At 36.9% G+C, this 20713-nt stretch overlaps 1 protein-coding gene across 5 annotated transcripts in view; it reads right to left on the bottom strand.

Moving 5' to 3' along the window:
• Window positions 1-379: 379 nt before the first annotated feature.
• Window positions 380-20713, bottom strand: part of TDRD9 (tudor domain containing 9) — a 70186-nt gene continuing 49852 nt past the window's right edge. For all 5 annotated transcript variants that reach the window (XM_039553100.1, XM_039553099.1, XM_039553097.1 and 2 more), the window contains 17 exons: window positions 20182-20235; window positions 18478-18594; window positions 17564-17671; window positions 15510-15610; window positions 14699-14872; window positions 13294-13405; window positions 11745-11957; window positions 10698-10787; window positions 9205-9465; window positions 8612-8761; window positions 7507-7577; window positions 7042-7151; window positions 6782-6875; window positions 6016-6154; window positions 4821-4930; window positions 2408-2480; window positions 380-1180 (listed from right to left, as the gene is read on the bottom strand). In XM_039553100.1, coding sequence (XP_039409034.1) covers window positions 1085-1180; window positions 2408-2480; window positions 4821-4930; window positions 6016-6154; window positions 6782-6875; window positions 7042-7151; window positions 7507-7577; window positions 8612-8761; window positions 9205-9465; window positions 10698-10787; window positions 11745-11957; window positions 13294-13405; window positions 14699-14872; window positions 15510-15610; window positions 17564-17671; window positions 18478-18594; window positions 20182-20235 — 2073 coding nt within the window. In that variant the 3' untranslated portion in view covers window positions 380-1084. The remainder of the gene's footprint in view (window positions 1181-2407; window positions 2481-4820; window positions 4931-6015; window positions 6155-6781; window positions 6876-7041; window positions 7152-7506; window positions 7578-8611; window positions 8762-9204; window positions 9466-10697; window positions 10788-11744; window positions 11958-13293; window positions 13406-14698; window positions 14873-15509; window positions 15611-17563; window positions 17672-18477; window positions 18595-20181; window positions 20236-20713) is intronic.

A 20713-nucleotide genomic window follows, 5' to 3' on the forward strand; every position in this document is an offset into this window, starting at 1 on the left:
GCAATTTTTCTGTTAGACCTCTCTCACTAACTATTTTAATTCCCAAGGATCAGTAAAATGTGTCTAAGGAAGTAGTGCTCTAATAAACCACTGAAATTGCCTGTTACACAGTCATCCCTCTGTTTAATTACAGCTTCAAATGATTTATTTTAAGCATCCCCTTATTTTGCAAAAATCTGCCATTTCTTTATGGTGACCACTGATTCTCTGCCCTTCAGAGGGTGACTGGATATTACATAACCTCCAATGTTCACTGAGTGAACAGTGAAAATGAATACTCTTCCATATACTGACTGCTTTTGTATTAATGTATTTCTTGAATGCAATCATATACCATTAATAACTAAATTTAGCTTTTATTAAACGTGACCACACAAAGGAAGAGACAAAAACATTTTATTTAATTTCTTCATTTTATTCTGAAACCGCTGGCCTCATTTTTAGGAATAAAGATCTCCCAGGTAAAAATAAGATGAAAAGATGAAACAAAGTGCCATGAATCAGTAATTCAAAAGCATTCTTCTGCCATACAGGAAAATAAATCATGTTATATTTTGCTGTACAAAATAATTGATGAAAAAATTGTATCCAGTATATGAAGATATAGTTTGGATCAGAACATAATTTAGATCATCAGTTTCTTCTGACTTCTAGTTCTTGGTTAAGGAAAACCCCAAACCCCTTTGCTGCATATTTTTTAAAAGAACTAGTAAAAAAGAAAACAGGATAATGCAACTTGCAATTAAAGACAAAAAAAAGTCATGCCCCTTAATTTATGAGCTTTAAGACAGAAAATGAACAACTAAGCCTCGTTTGCTTCATCTTTCATGTATCTTGTGATAAACCTGTTTAGAAGTATTAAATGAAAATTGCATCCTGATTTACATCAGTTTCTTTTATGAATAAACTTTTCTACTCTAGGCCAGCAAACCTCAGCTTTTTCAGAAACACAGGAACATTTTCTAAACTGTTTTTCAGTACACTTGTACTCATGTTAAGGAACAATCTTGCAAAACATGCATACAAGACAGAAGTAATTTTTAGACTAGTAATACCTCATCCTCTGAAAGAGTTCTAGAAATACTTAGTCATTCAACAAAACAAGCTTGTGGAGTTGATAAACAAAATTCCCTCTTTCAGGCTGCTTTTCAGACTCATCAATAATACGCTGAGAATCCACCTAGTCAAAAGAAGCAAGATGAAAGTCAGAATGCATTCTTAATGTCTTCCTATATAACACAGCTAAGAAGAAGTCTTGAAGAGTTCAGAGTTTTGAATCATACATTTCAGCTCCACACCACACACTGCAACGAAAGAGCCAGGGCTACAAAATGCTTTATCTCATGGTTTGCCTGAGTCAGAACACTATTCCACAGTCAGTTCCGAAGCATTACAGGTAGCATTTTATGATCTAAGATGTCCTGGGGATTCTTCAGATGCAGTGAAAAATCCTGATCCAAGGCCTACACATTTGGCTTGTTATAAAACACCAGCAGAAGTGAGTATATTATCTTCCTAAATCCAAGGATAACTGAACTAGAAATACGAAAATAGAAACACTTTGGCCTAAGGCAGTGTATCACAACACACTCTAAAACAAAGCCTTTTAGAAATAACTGCCCTTGGTGCTTGTTCTCTGTTGTCCCTCTTTACCAGGGGAACCAAACCCCTCCTTTCTGGGCCGCAGCGTGGGAGAGCCACCGGGAGGGTGTGTGTAGCAGTTTTACTCCTGCACTCACTAATTCCTCACCCCCTTTTAATTAAGAAACTGTAGTTCTTCTTCAGGAAATCCAGTGGCCTGCAGAGGCCCTTACAAAAAGAAAGGTGAGATTTCTAAGAGAATAGGAAGCTAGGAGAATTTTTTTATGAAACCTTCCCAGGTCTTGAGAAAACTGCCCTCTTGCCTGATCCCACCACATTTGTTCTAAAACAAGCTACATTTTTTTCTGTTTGCCTAGAAAGGAAAAGCCACCTCAAAGCAGAGCAGCCCAAAACAAAACTAAAATGCACTGCGTTCAGGAAAATGTAGCTACAGCTGCTTAATAGAAAGAATAGAAAATTTTAACTTCCAACAAATGTGAAGTTGCCTTTACAATCTCTCTCAACTTAAAACCCATGGAGAGTTCTGCCTGAAAACACTAAATATTTATATACACAAAATTAAAAAACAAGCCACCCAACAACTAAACAGACTCTACAAAAATAGGGTATCAACAGACATTGGTGATTACATAAATGAAAGTTCCTAAGCTTTAATTTAACTCTGCAGTGCTTACGGTATTTTCAAATTCAATAAACAAAAAAGTCATCCTCCCAAAAGTTCTCCCTTTCAACACTCTTCACTAATTGTACTGGAGTACTCAAACTCCTCAAAAAAAAGTTTTAAAAGAAATCTTTATACCATTACCTGATTCCATGCATATTGCTTCTCATACCAGGTGGGATCAATTATGTCTCGAGGCTTTGATTTGCAGATTAAACTGAAATTACATAAAAATAGCCTTAACAAGTACACTTATATTTGGTTAATTATAAAGACAAAGGATTTTTTTATAAAAGATACAAGCAGGTATTTACAAGGTGTCTGTGCTAAAGGGAATCTTAAATTTCCCTGTTAATCTAGTCTGATTTGTTCAGTTCTCTCTACTTTGCCCCTCCAGTGTAGTAAGTCAAAATACAAATTTTCACAGGGACATATAGTGTATCAGAATGTGGTTTCTTCTAAAGAAAATAATGAGTTGTTTTTTTTTTTTTTTTTAAAAAGCACTAGAATTTGCAATTGTAATTTATTCCTTACGTTTTATGTATGCTTACTCACTGGAATGTATAATACAGCTATTTTTAGGGTATTTTGTTTTGCATGACAACTCAATTACTATAGTCTGTCTGCTCCAGTTATTTCCTCAAGCTGTGCAAAGTACAACAGTAGTAGACATTAATTAATTCTGTCTAGATGTGTTTTTCAAAACCTGATTTTAGTTTTATGTAGTGGTGACATGTTGTAAATACAATTAGCTTTTGAAAAATGGAAAACAGTTATGAAAGACTGTTCAGGCTGAATTTTTACCTGTGTACTTGTATTAATAAATGTTTTTTCCAAAACACAGAAAGTACAATTGGGAAAAAATATTCAAAACCAAGAAAGATTTTACACAAGGGAGAAGAAGAAATCATTTACAATAATGAGACTGTTTATTCCTTCAAATAAAACCATACAAAAATGAAATAAAATTTTAAATAAAAATAGCTGTAGGATTGTTGAAAGACAACCAATAAATGTACAAAAATTCCACGAGAGAAAAGGCTACCACAGAAGGGTATAAAATCCTGACGACAAAGAAGTCCAAGGGCTGATGAGAGTGGCCGAGTCAGGCAGCCAGTGCTGACTGAGCTGGGAACATGTCAGTGCCCAGGACCTGTGCCAAGGTCTGACCCTTCCCCTCCCAGCTGGCTGGAGATGTCTGAACAATCAGCCCAAAATAGGTGCCGAGACTGTAGCAAGTATTCACATGTCTGAACAAATAGCAGTGACATTTTTGTGCCTTCAATTTAGCATGTAAGTGTTGATGTCCCAGCATGAGCTGTTACTGTCACAGTCACCTCCAGAGGGGGGTTGTGGCTTTGCTTCTTTCTGCCTACCCATGTTCCTTGACTTCTCCATTGCTTGTGCTCTTTTAATTTCACTTCTAGTACCTCAAAAGGTAAGGCTGACTTGTTACTATGGAATGCACCTGAATTTTACTTGGAGTTTTGGAAATAGGAAGTATGGGTGCTTGCTTTAAACTGAAGGCAATGTAATAGGGGGTTTTTTCCACAGGTAAGAGAGCAGGTACTTTCAAAACCAAGAAACACCTGAAAAATCAACATAAATAGATGCTCTGATAATCTTTCTGGTAACCCTGGGTAAGAGCAGGGGTGTGATCTTTATCAGCACAAGGAACTGCCTAAAACTGACATCATGCAGTTACTTCAGCAAAGCTCTACCAGCAAAAAAAAAAAAAAAGTTGTATTTCTTAGAGATTATGCTGGTAAGAGTTAGGTTACGGACTCTGGACCAGAGCTCTTTTTAACATAGTTCAGTAGAGAGCCAGGTCAGGATGAGAAAATTCTCCTGATGATACAGAGAGCACTAAAATGCATGCTGAGTGTACAAACAACGGAAAACTTTTCACATTATGCTCAGCAGGGACAGACATTAGAAGGAGCTGCTCCTGGGATAGTTCATTGCACTCTTTCTCCCAAACTACAAGCTGAAAAAATTCTCCAGGCTGGCTGCACTGAATCACAATGGTCTTTTCAGAACCACTGCTTCACTTACAAGGAGAAGCTTGCTGGCAAAAAGGCAGATGGCCTTACTTAAGTTCCTAAACTGGCCTGAGACTTCGAATTCACTTGGCCAACACCTATTCTGCACAGGTCTACTGAGGGAGGAAAGGCAGCACACGTAATTCAAATTTAATGTACAGGAAGAAAAAATTCTAAATCTTTCTGCACTGTTCTGCCATAGGATTCCATTAGCTTTGTCCTGGGTGCAAAAAACAAGGATACGTAAGAGCTGATTTCCTGCAGAACAGGTTTTATAGTCTAGGTTTTATGACTCCTAACTGATTGGGCTTCCCTGAAGAACCAGTGCTTCCACAAGAAGTCTATGGTTGTTTAGTATACTGCTTTATAAATAAACAAAGTAAATGAAAAACATCATTAAATGAGAGCATATATTATTTTTCCAAAGCCTAATCTGAGCTATGCTTCAAGCAAGCACTCATCTCATTTCTGCTGAGACTCTGAAACAGAAGACCTTATTTCTACAAAATGATTACCATAGAAGCTTCTGACGAATGTTTTCCTGCAGCTGTGCCACTTGCTCTTGTCCATAACACACTGCATGTTCACAGAGCAGCTTATTCATGGCTGTCCTCAGGCTGTTTATCTGTAAAACACCAGTGACAGAATATAAAGCACTTTAAACCAGCACAAGGTCTGTATCATATTACACTGACGTGAAGGTGGTCGTGGTACCCATATCACTGAACTTGAACTGGAATATTATTTGCATAAGCAAAAACATCCAAAGCTTCAGAAATGCTTCTTCCTGCAGTTGCACCTCTGGTGGTCAATGATGTTGGTATTTCAGCCACATGGTATCACAATTTTTAAGGTTACTCAGATATGCCATAAAACATACAGGCTACCACTTGCTTGGACTTTTTCCAACACAGAATTCCTTCTGTGAAAGTTTTAACAATTTTCTCTCTCTGTCCATAATTTTTCACATGTACAACAGCTCGGTGCTACCATTCTGGCTAAGGCATCATGAATACAGCCATCACACCAAGTCAGTACTTTCAGAAAGTAACAGCTTACAGATATGTGCACCAGCATGTCCACTGTGTCCTTGGAAAACCTCCAGGAACCACCCCAAGCACCTGCTTTGCACACAGACCTAACCAGGGCACATCCCTCACTGTCTCACACACATCAAACACAGCCACTGTCCTGCACAGCACAGGTTATGTACATGCTTCCCTCTGACAGGCCTCACTCTCTGAGCTGCAAAAGGCAGTAATGAGGAATGCAGGGGCTTTATTGTTTGTTTGGCTGATCTGCTCTGAGAGACGTAGCTCGACACAGATGACTTACCAGAGCTATGAAATCAAACTGAAGCCTGAAAGGCAGCAGTGCTCTGCTTGTCAGTAAAAGCCATGACAATCCCAAGGACAAAATTAGTAAGTATTGACAACTGGTTACTGCAAAATTGATGACTGTATTCTGAAAAGGGTATAACATTCTATAATATTTTATTTGTTTCAAGTGTAGGGAGGGGGAACTGCTTCTCCTGATAAAAATCCAAGATTACAAAAAGGGAGAACATTAAAAAACCCAAACAAAACCACAAAAAACCCAAACCCCGCAAGTCCAAACAAGCTTTTCTATTAATACTAAGAGTTAACAAGTTCAGATCCACTGACTTCTACTGCATTCCTACTGTAGTGAAAATTCTTATCCAAGTTTTACCTCTGTTATGTCTTCCAGTCCAAAATGCACATCAAATGTCAGCTCCATATCATTTGCCGGAAGCAGTGGAACCCCAGAAGTTTGACTCCAACCCAAACCACACAGAACACCAGTAAAATACTTCCCACTTTTATCAACTCTACAGGAGAAAGAAAGGAAACAGTCTCACCAAGAGATGAAGAAATAAAACTCTTATGAAGACATACTTAAATGAATTTGTCTAAGCCATGCAAAGCAAGACACATCTTTGAAAGAAGCTAAAACAACTGAGAGGCATACTGATTTTTAAAATACAGTGATGAAACAAAACTGAAGTTCTGGTTATAAAAACATATAAAACTTACCAAAAAATCATCCATAAGCAAAATAATGGAAAGCAACCTTCACTATGTTGAAATGACAGTCTACAAATACCACAATTTGAAGAAAACATAACAGTAATGCCATTGCCAGAACTTAGCTTTTACAAAAAATTATGTAAGTTCCTCTCCTCATGTAGACTTAACATGCCCAGTTTACACTCCACCTTCCCAAGCTTCCAGCACAACTGTCAGGAGCTGTAATGCCTTATCACGAGGGGAGACTCTGCAGCACCAATTCCCAAGTACATGAACAAGTTGTTTTACCTACATACTATACTGAAACTCGTAAAAAAATGCCAAAAAGGGAATATATAAAATGCTGAAAGCAAAGAAAATCTGTCAAAATTTTGTGAGGATCCTAAAGAAAATAATAGAAGAACTACCACTTTAAAATGCACATATACCTGAGTTCTATTGCAGGAGCAAACAGCATACTGAGGAGTGCAAGCAGGCCATGAATAGGAGGCATCAAAGATGTTTCCCCTAAAATCACAGACCCTGGCACCAAAAGAAAAGAAAAATTTCAAATAGCTCCAAGGAGCATTTAATGAAAATGAAACCTCAAAAAGATGTAACATAGAACTCCAGTAACATTTTTACTCATAAAACTACTCTAAAACCAGAAGTCTAGAGAAAAAACCCAAACATTGTTATTAGGCATTACCAGCTGCATTTACTGATACATCAGTGGCGACCAGCAACTGCTGAAAGCAATCTTCTGCATCATCATGGACAACAATGGAGTTTATGCTCTCCCTATGTATGAGAACATCTCTGGAGAAGAAATATTTTCAACATTAAAAAACCCCCAAAACTCATACAAACATGTAAATAAAAAATAATTTTCAATTCACAACACAAACTCAAAATAGCTGTTTACTGTTAGCAGATTTAGACGACAGTTAATAAATAATCTCTTTGTGAGACAATAATGCACCTTAAAACTACTCTTAAGATTTCAAATAGTAATAGTGTGTGTATTAATGCAATTCAGGCCTGACTACTTCAGTCTTCTCAATGAATAAAAATTCAGTGAAAATCTGTAGGAGTCACTAGGTGGTTTTTGCTGATTTATTGGGAGTAACAGCTAAGAACATGACTCTACTTTACAGTAAAAGTTTTCTCATACCTGAATTGGGATACTTTGGTCAGACTGTAGCATTTCAGCTGATAAGGACTGAACGGCCCAAAAACTGTCACCTTCAAAAAAAGGGAGAGACAAATTCTATTCTAGTTAGCTAGCACCTGGATGTCTTCCAATCAGAATGCTTTTAATTTAAAGTAAAGCCAAACACATTTCAGCATGCACTGAGCCAGCTGAGTTGCTAAATTGGTAAAATGGCATTTTCATTTCACTCATCTAAAGCAAACTTTGCTTGTTGAGGCACCTTATCTAAAATTACCTATTTTCACATGTGCTACAGATTGATGATTTTCCTCTAGCTTAAAAAATGCAAGTTCAGACTTCATAGGTCACTTAAGAAAATCAGGTAATTTTATTTACATGATGAGGTCTTTAATCTTGAAAATATCTCTATGAAGTGAGAAGTTAAATAGGATTACTCCTGTGGGTGAATGGAGCATGATTAGGCGCTTGAAGGCCTGAAATTTTATCAGGTCTGAAATGGGAAAATAATCAGAATATAGATGAGGCCTAACTTGTAACACACATTTATATTCCAACTTAGTAGTGACTAGATACCTCAAAACACATTTCTGTGTTTGGCACTGGCAGAGGAAAAGCATTATTACTACCATCAGTTGCTGGAGCATTCACTGCTTCACCTATCCCAGCTGCTTACCTATCACTAGCTGATGAAGAATGAAATGTACTGTGTACAGTAAAACCATGTTCAGATTTTCTGAAAAACTGACAGGGTTGTAAACTTGCTATTTTCCTGTGGCTTATATAATGAAGACTACCATGTAGGGAAACACTGCATTCAGCTGTTCAATTATATCTCTGCTCTGCATGAGTTCAAAGTGCTGCCTTAGATGTGTCAGAAGAGCTGGATCATTAGCTCCCAGGCTGTACTTCAGAACTGTGTTCAAAGCTGCAGCAGACCAGTCTGAAACAGTGGTCACACTGTGGCTTTCTACCAACAGAAAGTACGGTGCCCTACTCAATGCATCAAATAGTGCTTGGTTATTTAAGGTACTTTCGGCCCTCATCTCCATTCAATGTCAGAAGCAGGGTCATGGGGATGACAGGCCAAAACCACCTCTCAAGTTACCTTATGGGTTGGTGCATCAGATTTATTTTCAGAAAAACAGCTCAACAGTCTTTCAATGAGATGCTTTTCTTCATGTCTTGAAGACACAGGCATTTGCTTTTCTTCTTTTGCTTTGTCCAAAAATAATTCCTTGAGCAAATCATGGCTTTGCTATACAATAAGAGAAGTGTTAAAAAAGCCTTGAACAGTTATGTCTTCAGAAATTCTACAAAAAAAGTCCTACACAAAGAAATACTCGCATACAAAGACAAAAAACCAATGTTCTGATGACCTTTCAGATTATATAAAAACATCAAAATGGAAGAGAGTTAGAACTATGAAGCAGTTACAGTTTTTCAGGGTTTCAAGCAAGAGTGGAGCAGTTCAACTGAGGAAGTAATTTCTCGGTAAACACCTCTTCCAGAAGGGGTCTCAGAGCAGCAACGCTTTTGGCCAACAGCTCAATATGCATTATGCACACACATAAAAATACACTGCCCTATTCAAGTACTAACCTTGCCACTAGTCAAGCTGCAGCTCAGCTTCTCAGGACAGCCTGAACCGAAATAAATTAGAATAAAAAAAGCAGCAGCAGCAGCTCAGCCAATACATACTCGTGACTCGTAGGACTCCTCTGCTAGCTCAGCATAGCACTCCTCGATAAGCACATCCCGAATATTCACCAGGCCTCTGCGCCCCGAGTGACGGAAAACATCCACGTGCAGGACCCCGTGCACCAGGGAATAAACCTCCACAAGCAGAGTGCAGCCACTGACCAGGGAGGCAAATCTCTGGCTGGCGCTGCAGCTCCACGGCTCCCCGCACACCAGCGATTGGGCAGAGGGACACATCTTGCACATCTTGAATTCCAAAGCCTAGAGCAGAAACCACTGAAAACAATGCTTGCCTGACCAGAGAATCAGCAAGGAAATATTTTGCTTTCTCAACAAACTGAGTTAATAACTATAAATTATTTCATAATTATTGCTGCGGCTTATGCTAATTCCTAGGGCTGCTGTAAAGCTACTGGCATAATTCCTACTCCATCACTGCCAACACATGACAGCTCATATCACTTCAGTATAGTACACAGTTGCTAAGGAATCAAACAGTACATAAAGGATAATTTGGTAGTAATTCACCATTCACACTGAAATCTTAGGAGCACAAAGGTGTCTTCTCTGGAAAAAACATCACAGTCCACAACTCTTTTCAGCTAAGGTAACAGAAAGCTTGGTAGGACCACTACAGCTCTTCTGTCCCTGGCAGGCAAGAGTAATTAAGTTCTCATGTCCACAATCACTATCTGTAATTATGTCTTTGAATGAATTTACTGCAGAAACCCTGGTTTTTTTTTCTAGCCAGTCATTAAAACTGGTCATTAAAAGATCAGGCCTGAAGCAGAAATACACTTCCATTTAATACGTGTGTAGAAAATACAAAAAAGGATGCTTCTTGCCGAAATCATTTTTTTACATCAATTACAAAAGAAAACCAAACAAACTTAGCCCTGTCAAGATCTAATCCAATTTCTGCTGGTCCATTTCTCATTTTCATCATTAAATGCTTCAGAGAACACAGTTAGTATGATACACCTGTTTCTATTAGTTTAAAAATATCTGAGTGAGCACTGAAAAACTGAGTTACAATTGAAGTATTGTTATTTTATTTGTAAATACAGCTCAAGAGAATTATTTTTCTGAAAAAGTAGCTATAAAATTCCTCTAATTTGTGTCAAAAGATCACTAGATCTATAATACTCGTATTTAATGACCAAGAGAGTACTATCTGAAAAGATCCCAGGAAAGCCAGCAGTTCAAAGAACAGCAAAGCAGCACAAGAAAAACCACAGCTTTACAAAATTAGAATTTCTCTACAATTAAATACAATGTAGTTCAATTACACACAAGAATTCCTGCTCTGTGAATACACACACCTCTGGAAAACACTTGCCTATTAGTGAAGGTGATCTGTAAGTACTTGCATCAGCAAAATACATATTATTCAATTATTATTCTGAAAAGCATCCTGACTTGAAGTTCACTCCTGTTTGCCAGGCGAGACACAAAAATATCTAGTAAGCAGCAGCCAACAGCATCACCCCTACCTGGAAAGGCAGCTCTTGAAGACAGCTTGGAATCTCTTTTAATTTATTCAAAGGCACTTCTGACCTATTGCCATAATCGACAAAAAAAACCTGGGGAAAAAAAAAAATCAAAAGTATCTGCAAAGATTCCACAATATTAGAAGTGCTACTTTTAGTGCCAAGAAGAGTCACAGTTTGACTTTAAAAATTACAGTGCAACACAAATCTTATCAAGTCACATGGAAGCAAATTCAAAGTCTGGAAAGCATGCAAACGAAGTCATGTCAAAACAAATACATCAAATTTTATCATGTCTATTATTTGACCCCTCGGCCTAAATATCAACTTGTAATGCAAATAATCCACTAAATCTAGAAAAGGCAAGTTTCTCTAAAAGGCTCTAAATTCTCTCCCCATACCCACATCTGCATAACTTTACTTCTTAAGAGTCACAGACACTCCCTAACAACTGCAGCTAAGCAAATGTGAACATGTGTTCACTGACTGATAAATAAACCTGAGTTTATAAACTCAAATGTGAAAATGATGAGATTAGCACTATTACTCACTAATTTTTCATGACGTTAAACTATGACAATATTCAGTATTGACTCTGTAGTGCTGACACCCAACCAGGTTAAGAAATGAAAGAAATTCAAAGGCCAGTCTCACAAAAACAAAAAAAATCTGTCCTTAAAATGCTGAAAAGTACTGGCCTGAAAAATCAAAACCAATTGTGGCACTAATTTCCATTACTCATATCAGCACAAAAAGCCAAAATATTCTGATGAATTTGTTGATGGTATAGAACTCAGTAGCATGAACACTCCTCCAAAAAAAAACCCCCATGCTTTCAGATTCACTGGAGGTTTTAGTCTTTATTTTATTTCACTCTGCAAGAGCTTCTCAATTTAATACTAAAAATTCCCATGTTCTGGAAAAGAAACAAATTAATCTATTCTGGCCAGAGTGATTTGCAGAAAAGATAAGTTTTAAAAATAGGCATCAAAGCTCCAAGACTGTTAACCCAATTACATGCTACCAATTCAATATGACATAGCACATTACCTCAGCAAGATCTCCATGAACATACAGAACATGAGCTCTGTAGTATCCTCTCTTTCCCAGATAAGTGAATGGTGCCAGACAAAGAACATCTACACATGGAGGCACTGCTAAATCCATCAGGTTCTGATAGTTAATTTCAGCATTTAGAGCCTTGAGAACAGCTGTATTTTTTTCATCTGTCCTGTAACCCCAGAAATGTCCAACTTCTACTACCTGAAAGTATAAAAATTAGACAATAACAGATTTCATATTATTCTTCTACATCAAATACAAACCACATCTGAGCAAAATACATGAAAACACTCCTACTCCTGACACAACAGTTCACATGCTGCAACAATGCAGTGAAGAATTTCTGTCTCATAATTCAGTATTTTTTCGAAAATGTTTATTTTCTGTGCTACTGCAACATACTCTCCATCTGAACAGATTTCGATATAAGCATTACCAAAATACAGAAAATTAGGAGAAGACTGCTTCCATTTTCCTAAACCAAGTTAACATACAGAAAATACAAGGTAGACAGTTGATTAGGTAGGTGCACAGATTTGGTGCACTTCTTTTTATCAGTGACAGATAACAGCTACATGTGTCAGCACATCAGCATTGTTCCTGCTATGATGAGCCATACTTCAGGAAACTGGTGACAACACACACCTATTTGAATCCAATTGAGTAAAATAAGTCATCTTTTCAAATGTCTAAACTCATATAACCATTTCAGACTTTATATTGAATGCTTGTAATAAAAACCAATCTTTATTTACAATCATTAAAGCTGACTTATTAAAACAGAAGTACCATAGATAGCTAAGTAATTGTAATGGGCCTGATTAAATTCACTAACATTTTTTATCCAAGAGATTTATCTGAGTAAGAGGAGGAAAATATTCTTTTCTCCACTTGCAAAACACACCACTATTATAGCTGTTTTAATACTTCATCTTACTTCCCCTAGCTCAGTGCTTTAAATGCTTTTATTAATTCTATTTCAGCAGCATAGATATTGCTATTACTCAACTAATGAAGATGATCTAACACAAGATTTAAAAATCTCAGCTTCAGATTTCAGAAATATTTGTATATACATGTAATTTTCCCCTAATACACTTCTATGCATGAAATATTTTTCTGAATGAGCATATACTACCATTAATTCATCTTTCTCATATGTACAGTTTCTGAAGAAAACTAGCAGTTAATAACCACGTAAATGTCCCAAATACCTACTGATTCTCATTTTTATAGTTTACACAAGTGCTTTACCTCTTCCACTAATCTTCTTTACATTTATGCCTACTTCCAACTAACATTTACTGCCAGCAAATCCCAAAAATTTTGTCAAGCGCAAACATGAGAGTACTGTTTAACAAAGAACTACTAAAAATAAGGCCAAGAATACTCCCCACACTTCTTACAGACACCTCTGCACTAAAACTATTATCAGTACCCAATTTTTTAACTTAAGCTTGTCAGATATTAATCTCTGCTAAGCTATCTAGGTACTGATTATTAGCTGTGACCTACTTCAGATGTAGAACATTCCTACCTCTGTTACCCTGATGGACAGAAAACGACTTGGGACCTTCTTTGACATTTGTAAATCACCAAATGAGATTTCCACAGGCTCCACTGTCTGCTTCTGACAGTCCACATTTACTCTAAAATGGAAGGAAGATGCTAAATACTTCACTCACAAGAGAAAACTCAAGAGGATGAATTTTTTTGCTTTCATCTGTTTTCCAAGGTATCCCTAGGGCACATTCATGTACTTAATGACTTTTATTTAGAAATACCTTAATTCAATTAGAAAGGAAAATGACCACACAGAACCAAATTACTACAGAGTAACTGTTTTAACTGTAATATAAGCAAACACAGAAAGATGCATACCAGGACACAACTCTGCCATCACTTTATTAAAAATTGAAAGAATTAAGGTTAAATAGTGAGGCTTTTTGCTATGGCATTTTCTTCTAAGCTTATTTTTTAAAAATACAGTATACAAAACCACAAATATAAATTCAGCAGAGTTTTATAGAGAAATTTTAATGTGTGTATATATATAAAATATTCCTCTTGCTTGACAAAAGATAAGAACTTTAAAACTACATCTTTCAGCCTAGGAGGCTTGGTTCCTGAAGACCCAATTTTCACAAAGTTTTTAAGTGCTGTTTTGGGCAGAGTGAAACTGCTAAATATTTTATTAAAAGCTAAGTACAATTAACTGGAAGTAAAATACTCACCTGTACTTTAACCTTCCCAGTTCACTCCTGCCCTCCTATTCTGGACTTCTTATTTTAAAATACTGAAATGGCTGCAGACTAATCAGGAGGTAGGCAGAATGCCATTTTATCAGGTTACTTTTATGACCTGAAGCTTAGAATCACAGCATCCAGTAACAATGGAACACACATGCCAGATTTTCCTAGCAAAAGCAGGTGTGGACCAAAGAGACTCACTACATTGCATTCCTCAGTATTATTTCCTATTATGTTGTTACACCTCTTATGTTTCCCCACACTCTCTTTTTTTAAACTCTGTCTCCCTCCCTTTCTTTTTTGTCCCCTAATGCTACTCCTTATTTATTTTGGTTATAGTAATCCCCACATTGTCTGTATCATGAACAGAAATAACTGTGTACATCCATATTTTCATATGCCAAACGAAAATGGAGTAGAGCTTCGGAGGGGGGGGAGACAACTGTATACTTGAAATTCTCTTAAACAGCAAAACATCTTTAACTATAAAGAAATATTTAAAACAATAATGTTATTTCTAGTCCTGCGAAAAAATTTCTCTTAAACAATTTTAAAAAAATTTAAATTAAATTAAAATCTGTTTTTTGAACCTAACATCTTTTCCTTGGTGACAGTTCCAAGGAAATTCCCACTGAATCCAGCAAACCTCATTTTGCTGCAAAGAAACCCATTTTACATATGCAATATAATTACCTCAGAAATTCCAAACCTGCAGCTGCTGCACCTTGCACTTGTCTTCTGATATCATCTGGATAATGAACACACAGCTCAAAAGGCATCTTCAGCTGTGACATCTTGATTGCCAGGTACACTTCAGGAAGAACCTTAAAGACCTCCTTTGGATTACGGGAGAACTCCACAAAAGCCCTGTTTACAAAGAAAAAAATTTTTTTTTCTCCCTGTCTTTATCTTAGCAGGCCATCAGAAAATAAAAGGTAATTTCCTCACAGGCTTTGTCTACTGCTTTTATGTACCTTAAAACTTTAATTATCATGATGGTGATAAAACTTTCTAACATTGTCACCAGGACATGCCAAATTTAATGCAAATAGAAAACGATGTGAAAATATATGTGAATAAGAAAAGCATTAAAGATTGGAAAAGGAGTAAGAACAGGTAGATGAATTAAACCTTGGGAAGTCATAGGCTGAAATTAATCAGATTATCAGCTCAAAAAAGCCAACAGACTGTACAAATGAGCTAAATCCAGTATAAAAGACAGAAATAAATACAGACAGATGAGTTGCAATTAAGGTCCACTGATAGAGAACAGAAGAGACAAACCAGAAGGCTCTACCTCAGCTAGCTTATCTAATGTTATTCCAATCAGTGCACATCAGACTTCAAAACTACCTTTTTAACTCTAACCAATACATAAAAAATAAGTTAGTGATTCCAAAGAGAGAAGAAATTAACTAAATTTGTCAGTACATCACTGACAAAGAAGTTGATTACTGGATTTGTAACTGAGAACACAAGGCGGGAGACTTTATTTTACACTTACCTTGATCCACTGTAGGAAATAGATTTTACCTGCCCACACTGTCTAAGCAGTGACTGCAACTGTTTATGGTATATATATCCATAGGGAGGCATGTTCTTCAGCTGTTAAGAAAAAGAGGTTAAATGTGGATACATTCAATTGCTTTAATGCACTTTCAAGTTCACCTGAATAGTTAGCTTTCTCTTTCACCTGGGCTGCAATAATTATATACAATCTAAACTCCAACATATGCCAAAAGTGTTAGATACTATAGTACATTCAAAAATCTCAAGAGACAATAAAAAGCATCGTTTTGCTGCTAATAATGCCCTACTGCTTCAAACCAGAATAACCAGAATAGTAGATAAACTATAAATGAAGCAAATTAATTTGTAATTATACATATTAATCTGATGTTTGTTCCAAAAAGCTGACTGGTGTCTCTGATTTTGTTTGTAACAGAAAACCACTGGAACGCTACAATTTTTGTCCACAATCGAGAACTATATCCTATAGGGTGTGCACACACTGGGAAACTGAAGGACCTCCTCCAGCTCCTGCATTTCCTGGCAGAACTGTCACATACTGAATTACTGAGGTATGGTGGGACAGCTTGCACAACTGAAAAAGCACCCTCACATGGCTCCATCATGTCATGGATGACAAAGAGCAATTTCCCGGTCTTCTCTGTGTAGAGGAGTAACTCCAATGTAAGCTTTCACAACTATTAATATGCAACTGTAGCCAGATGTCCATTTGTCTCTTTCTTAATAATATCTCAAAAGAGATCTTGATTTAATATAGAATCATGAACTCCTAGTTAGCAAGTTCAAACTTGGAGACTTTGAACTATTTTTCAGGGCCTATCCAACTGTCTATTTCTTTTCTTTGGCTCTTACAACCTTAGACAGGAAAAAACAGATTATTTTTTCACAATGCTCCTTTGCCCTGAAGTTATGGTACTAAGATCAGCTGCCGATCAAAACCATGCTCTAGGTTAGACTGCAGAAACTGCCTAAAGGGAAGATAATTTAGAGAGACCAGAGAGTGGGAGGTTTTATTGTCTTTTGTATCTTCAGCACACCATTAGGAGCAGTATATGGCTGCAAGAGTCTCTCCAAGTGACAGCCTGAGGAACTTGCAGCCCTTGAGCCCAAGATGATCATTTACACTGATGAAGACACAGCAGCTATTTCTTCCTTCTTCAAGAGAACAAGCAGTTGATGTATGAGCAGATCAGAAGTCAAACACATTAAATTAAGTAGCTCTTTAAATCTACCAGTTTACTATTAATCAATGCTGCTGTGGCAAGACTCATCTTTATTCCACAAGATTGAGTCTAGTCTGATATTTTGCTTCAATATCCTTAAATAGTATGAAGCACAAAAAAATCCCTTGTCAACAAGATTTTCTGACTCTCTCTCCTTTTCATCTATTTTCTCTTGTGCCTGTTCTTGGAGGCTCCTTGGCAGGTTTGGTTTCTTTAAGCACAGGTCACGGTTGCCTTACAGTGTTATACCTAGTTCAGATACACCAAATATTTTCTTAGTTCGAACCGCACAATTTTGCAAAATCAACACAGCCATTTTAAGCTTGCACTTACGCAATCAGATGAAAAGCAGTTCCAGAAGATAAAAAAAAGCCCAGTGCAACCCCTGAGTAACCTTAAAGCAACAAGCACGTATGCCATGCACGGACAAGCAGGAGATTACAAAAAAAGGAACACTGAAGTTGCAATAACACATTACTTAAGTGCTCATCAAAAAGTACCCTCAATAGTCCTGTTCTCTTCTTCCACATATTTTACTCGTCTGATGGAAGCTGTTTGCCTGTGCAAGACTAGCAACCAAATGTATAGGCAGCTCTCAGGAATTCCTCTAAAATTTCCCACCTACGCAATGTTTGTTGTATTGAAAGAATGGGAGGTGGGACAAATGTCACCAAGTGAGGACCAGAGTAGGTAATTATTTCTGTCCTCACCCAAGACACAACAGAACTTGAAAATACCACCCAAACACTTCAGATTTCTTTCTATTACTTGATTCTTAATCAAGTCATTCACCTTCTTAACATACCATTACAGTGGTTTTTGGATCTTTGCCAGCAAGGTCTTTCATAGCAATTTCTTCCTGACATTTTCCAAAAGTACAGTAGTTGGGATAGAAAGCACCAGCTATTACCACCTGAAATCAAGAAAGTATTTCGTGAAACACAGCAGATTATATTCAGTTTCTTGAAATGAGATACACTAGCAACATGAAGAGATACCAACAGATCTTCACATGAATATTTTTTCCTGTCTCTGTCCAGGAATTACTGGAACTGCAGCCTTAACATGAATTCACGCAAATTCTTAAAAATATATTTTTGTGAAAAGAATTCAATTTCTGGAACAATTCTACAACATTTCAATTGTTTTGTATGCAGACTCGCTCTATTCTATTACTTGAAAATTGTAGTTGTTAGTTCTGATTTCAAGAGCCTCAGTTTAAATAAATTCACTCAAAATAGCTACAGGTAAATTGTTCAGTTTTCAGGCTGCATCTTACAAGATCTAACAATTCAGTTCCAAGAAGCTCACTACTTACACAGTTAAACCAACTGCCACTGAAATGATAAACAGGTCTGTGAAAATAAAATCACGGCTAATCAGTCCAAACAAGACAAGAAATTTAACTGGAAATTTGACAGATTTAAAATAGGTGGAAAGACCTAAAATTCCCAGCACCCCCTCCACACTAACTAACCAAGCCAGAGTTCAAATAGAGTACCTCAAACAAGGGATACTGTAATTTTCAAATAACTAACATCAGCTGTCCTTCTACATTGCCAAGACACTGCCAAAAAAATTACGTTTTTTCCACCCAAAATTGCAACATCCACAAAGAATTTTGAAAAACTAGTGTAATACTAGCTCATCAATATTAGTATATGAAAGTTCAGCTGCAATTTTGGAAAATAACATCTCTTTATGACAGTAAAGCATTACCTGCAAAATGAAGCGTTGTTTGTGCACATATTCCTGGTCCATAGCAGATGGCTGAGCTTTAACATGCATGTTAAACGCACTGACTCGCCTTTTCAAGTTGTGAAATAACTCTGCCACCTGAAATTTGATCTCTAAGTTACATTTAAAGTAGATCAAACCCAACCATAAATTAAAGTGAAATCTGTTAGTAAAGGTTTGAAATAATTGGGCAAACTCCCTTCTCTTTTCAGGTGACTGGTATGCATTTCACCAATATACTGCTTAGCACCTCTATGTTGGAAAATAACTTTAGTACTGTGACTCAATCTGTTTCCCTTATGAAGAACAGCTCTGCAGTCACAAAGTGTATTATGCACATATGATACAGAACAAAATTAGGAAAAGAACTGAAACAACCTTTTACAAGATGATATTCTATATTTAAATCATTTTAAGTTTGTACTTTAGGAGGTAAAAATCAGCCTGAACTTCTGCACCCAGCTGCAGTGGTGATCATGCTGCACCCTCAGTTTAGCAGATAACTGGGATTACTTTGAGAGACATCAAAATTATACCCTCCAGCAGAGCATATTAAACTTTCCATCTGTAGCATTTCCAAGAAGCTTCCCCAAGCAACCACTGGCCCTCTGACCAAACAGTGAATGCCTTCACTCTCCCAACTGATTCTGGAGTAAATACAGAAAGTAGTACAACTTCTTTGTACCGACACTTCCCTTTCCTTTCTACTGCTGGCAGTTTTAGGACACTACTAGAACAACTACCATTGCCAGAAAGGAACCCAGTTCTGCAAACCCACTTCAACACAAGGGATGATGAAATCAGTATCTTCAGCTGCAGCAAATAAAAGCCCCCCACATCTTACTAAGTGTTAAGTGAAGGTGACCATTCTAAAATCCTTATATGTCAGGCACAACCTCTTCTGGCATTATCTGAAATTGACCCAAAAGAGGCTAACATGTGGGACTGATCATTCCACTGTCCAGTTTTACATAATTTGCTTTTCGCTCATCTTTTTTTTTATCATCATCACATATCCAAGTCATAAAACTATAGTCATTTCTTATCCAGATGGTTGCTCACTATCAAAATCTTTTTTATTTCCTGTGCTTTTTGAACACAGGCCCTAGCTCATGCCAAAGGTATGAACTGGTGAAATCATGGCCAAGGCCATTCTGCTCGTCAGTTACTCAGGAATTTTACTTATTTCCCCCACAATATATCACATTAAGCTTGAAGCCCATTGTGATGCAGAGTTTTCATTAATTGCTGCAGTAATGTTACCAACAAAGCCCCACGAATTCTCAAGTCCAGGCCTCACTATGTAACTAACTAACTGTATTTGCTTAGAGTTTTCCCAACCAGAATACAGAAGATATTTAACAACAGACAGCAGTCACACCACAACCAGTGATCTGAGTAACCTATAAAACTAGCAAATAATACTGGAGGTTTCTTGAAAGTATTAAAAATATGTTAAACAGTTAATCATTTAACACCACTTTGTTTATCCTAACAAAAGGAAAATTCCTTTCATCTAAGTTCATACTTCATTTCAAGAAAATATACATATATATGTATCTATATATATCTATATATCTGTATCTCGATAGATACATAACACAGTAGTCTGACCCGAGATCTTAACATTTACAGAGAATGAGGAAAGTTAAGTCCTTCTGCTTATAAAAACCTATTTAATCTTACCTCTTTGATCTTGTTTATATGGACAAAATTTGATCGACCCCACTCAAGCTCTTCCTGAAAAATAAAGTTAGAAACTTTTTTCTTCTACTGCTAGTAAATTTTCTCTCACATTCTTCTGTGTGCACACAAATAATAGTTACATATAGCAAAAGAAGAATTTAATCACATTTCACAGCTTTCTTTGCATTCATATTAAGTATTATGCCATGTATGAAGATAGAAGTCAATTTGACAACTGGTTATCATCAATGCAGTTGTGAGTAATCTAAACTTTCCATATAAACCCACAAGTCCAAATCCTCTGTGTTGCTACTACAAAACCTACTTTAAGATCCACACCTAGAGAATCATAGGAATGTTAAGGTTTGGAAAGACCTCCAAGATCATTGAGTGCAAACATTAACCCAGCACTGCTGTGTCCAGCACTAAACCATGTCCTCAACTGCCACACCCTCACAATGCCTTTTGAACCAATCCACGGATGGTGACTCCACCACTTCTCTGGGCAGCCTGTTGCAACGTTTCCAGTGGA

This window comes from Corvus cornix, chromosome 5 (genome assembly GCF_000738735.6).
Source record: "Corvus cornix cornix isolate S_Up_H32 chromosome 5, ASM73873v5, whole genome shotgun sequence".
Classification (NCBI taxonomy): domain Eukaryota; kingdom Metazoa; phylum Chordata; class Aves; order Passeriformes; family Corvidae; genus Corvus; species Corvus cornix.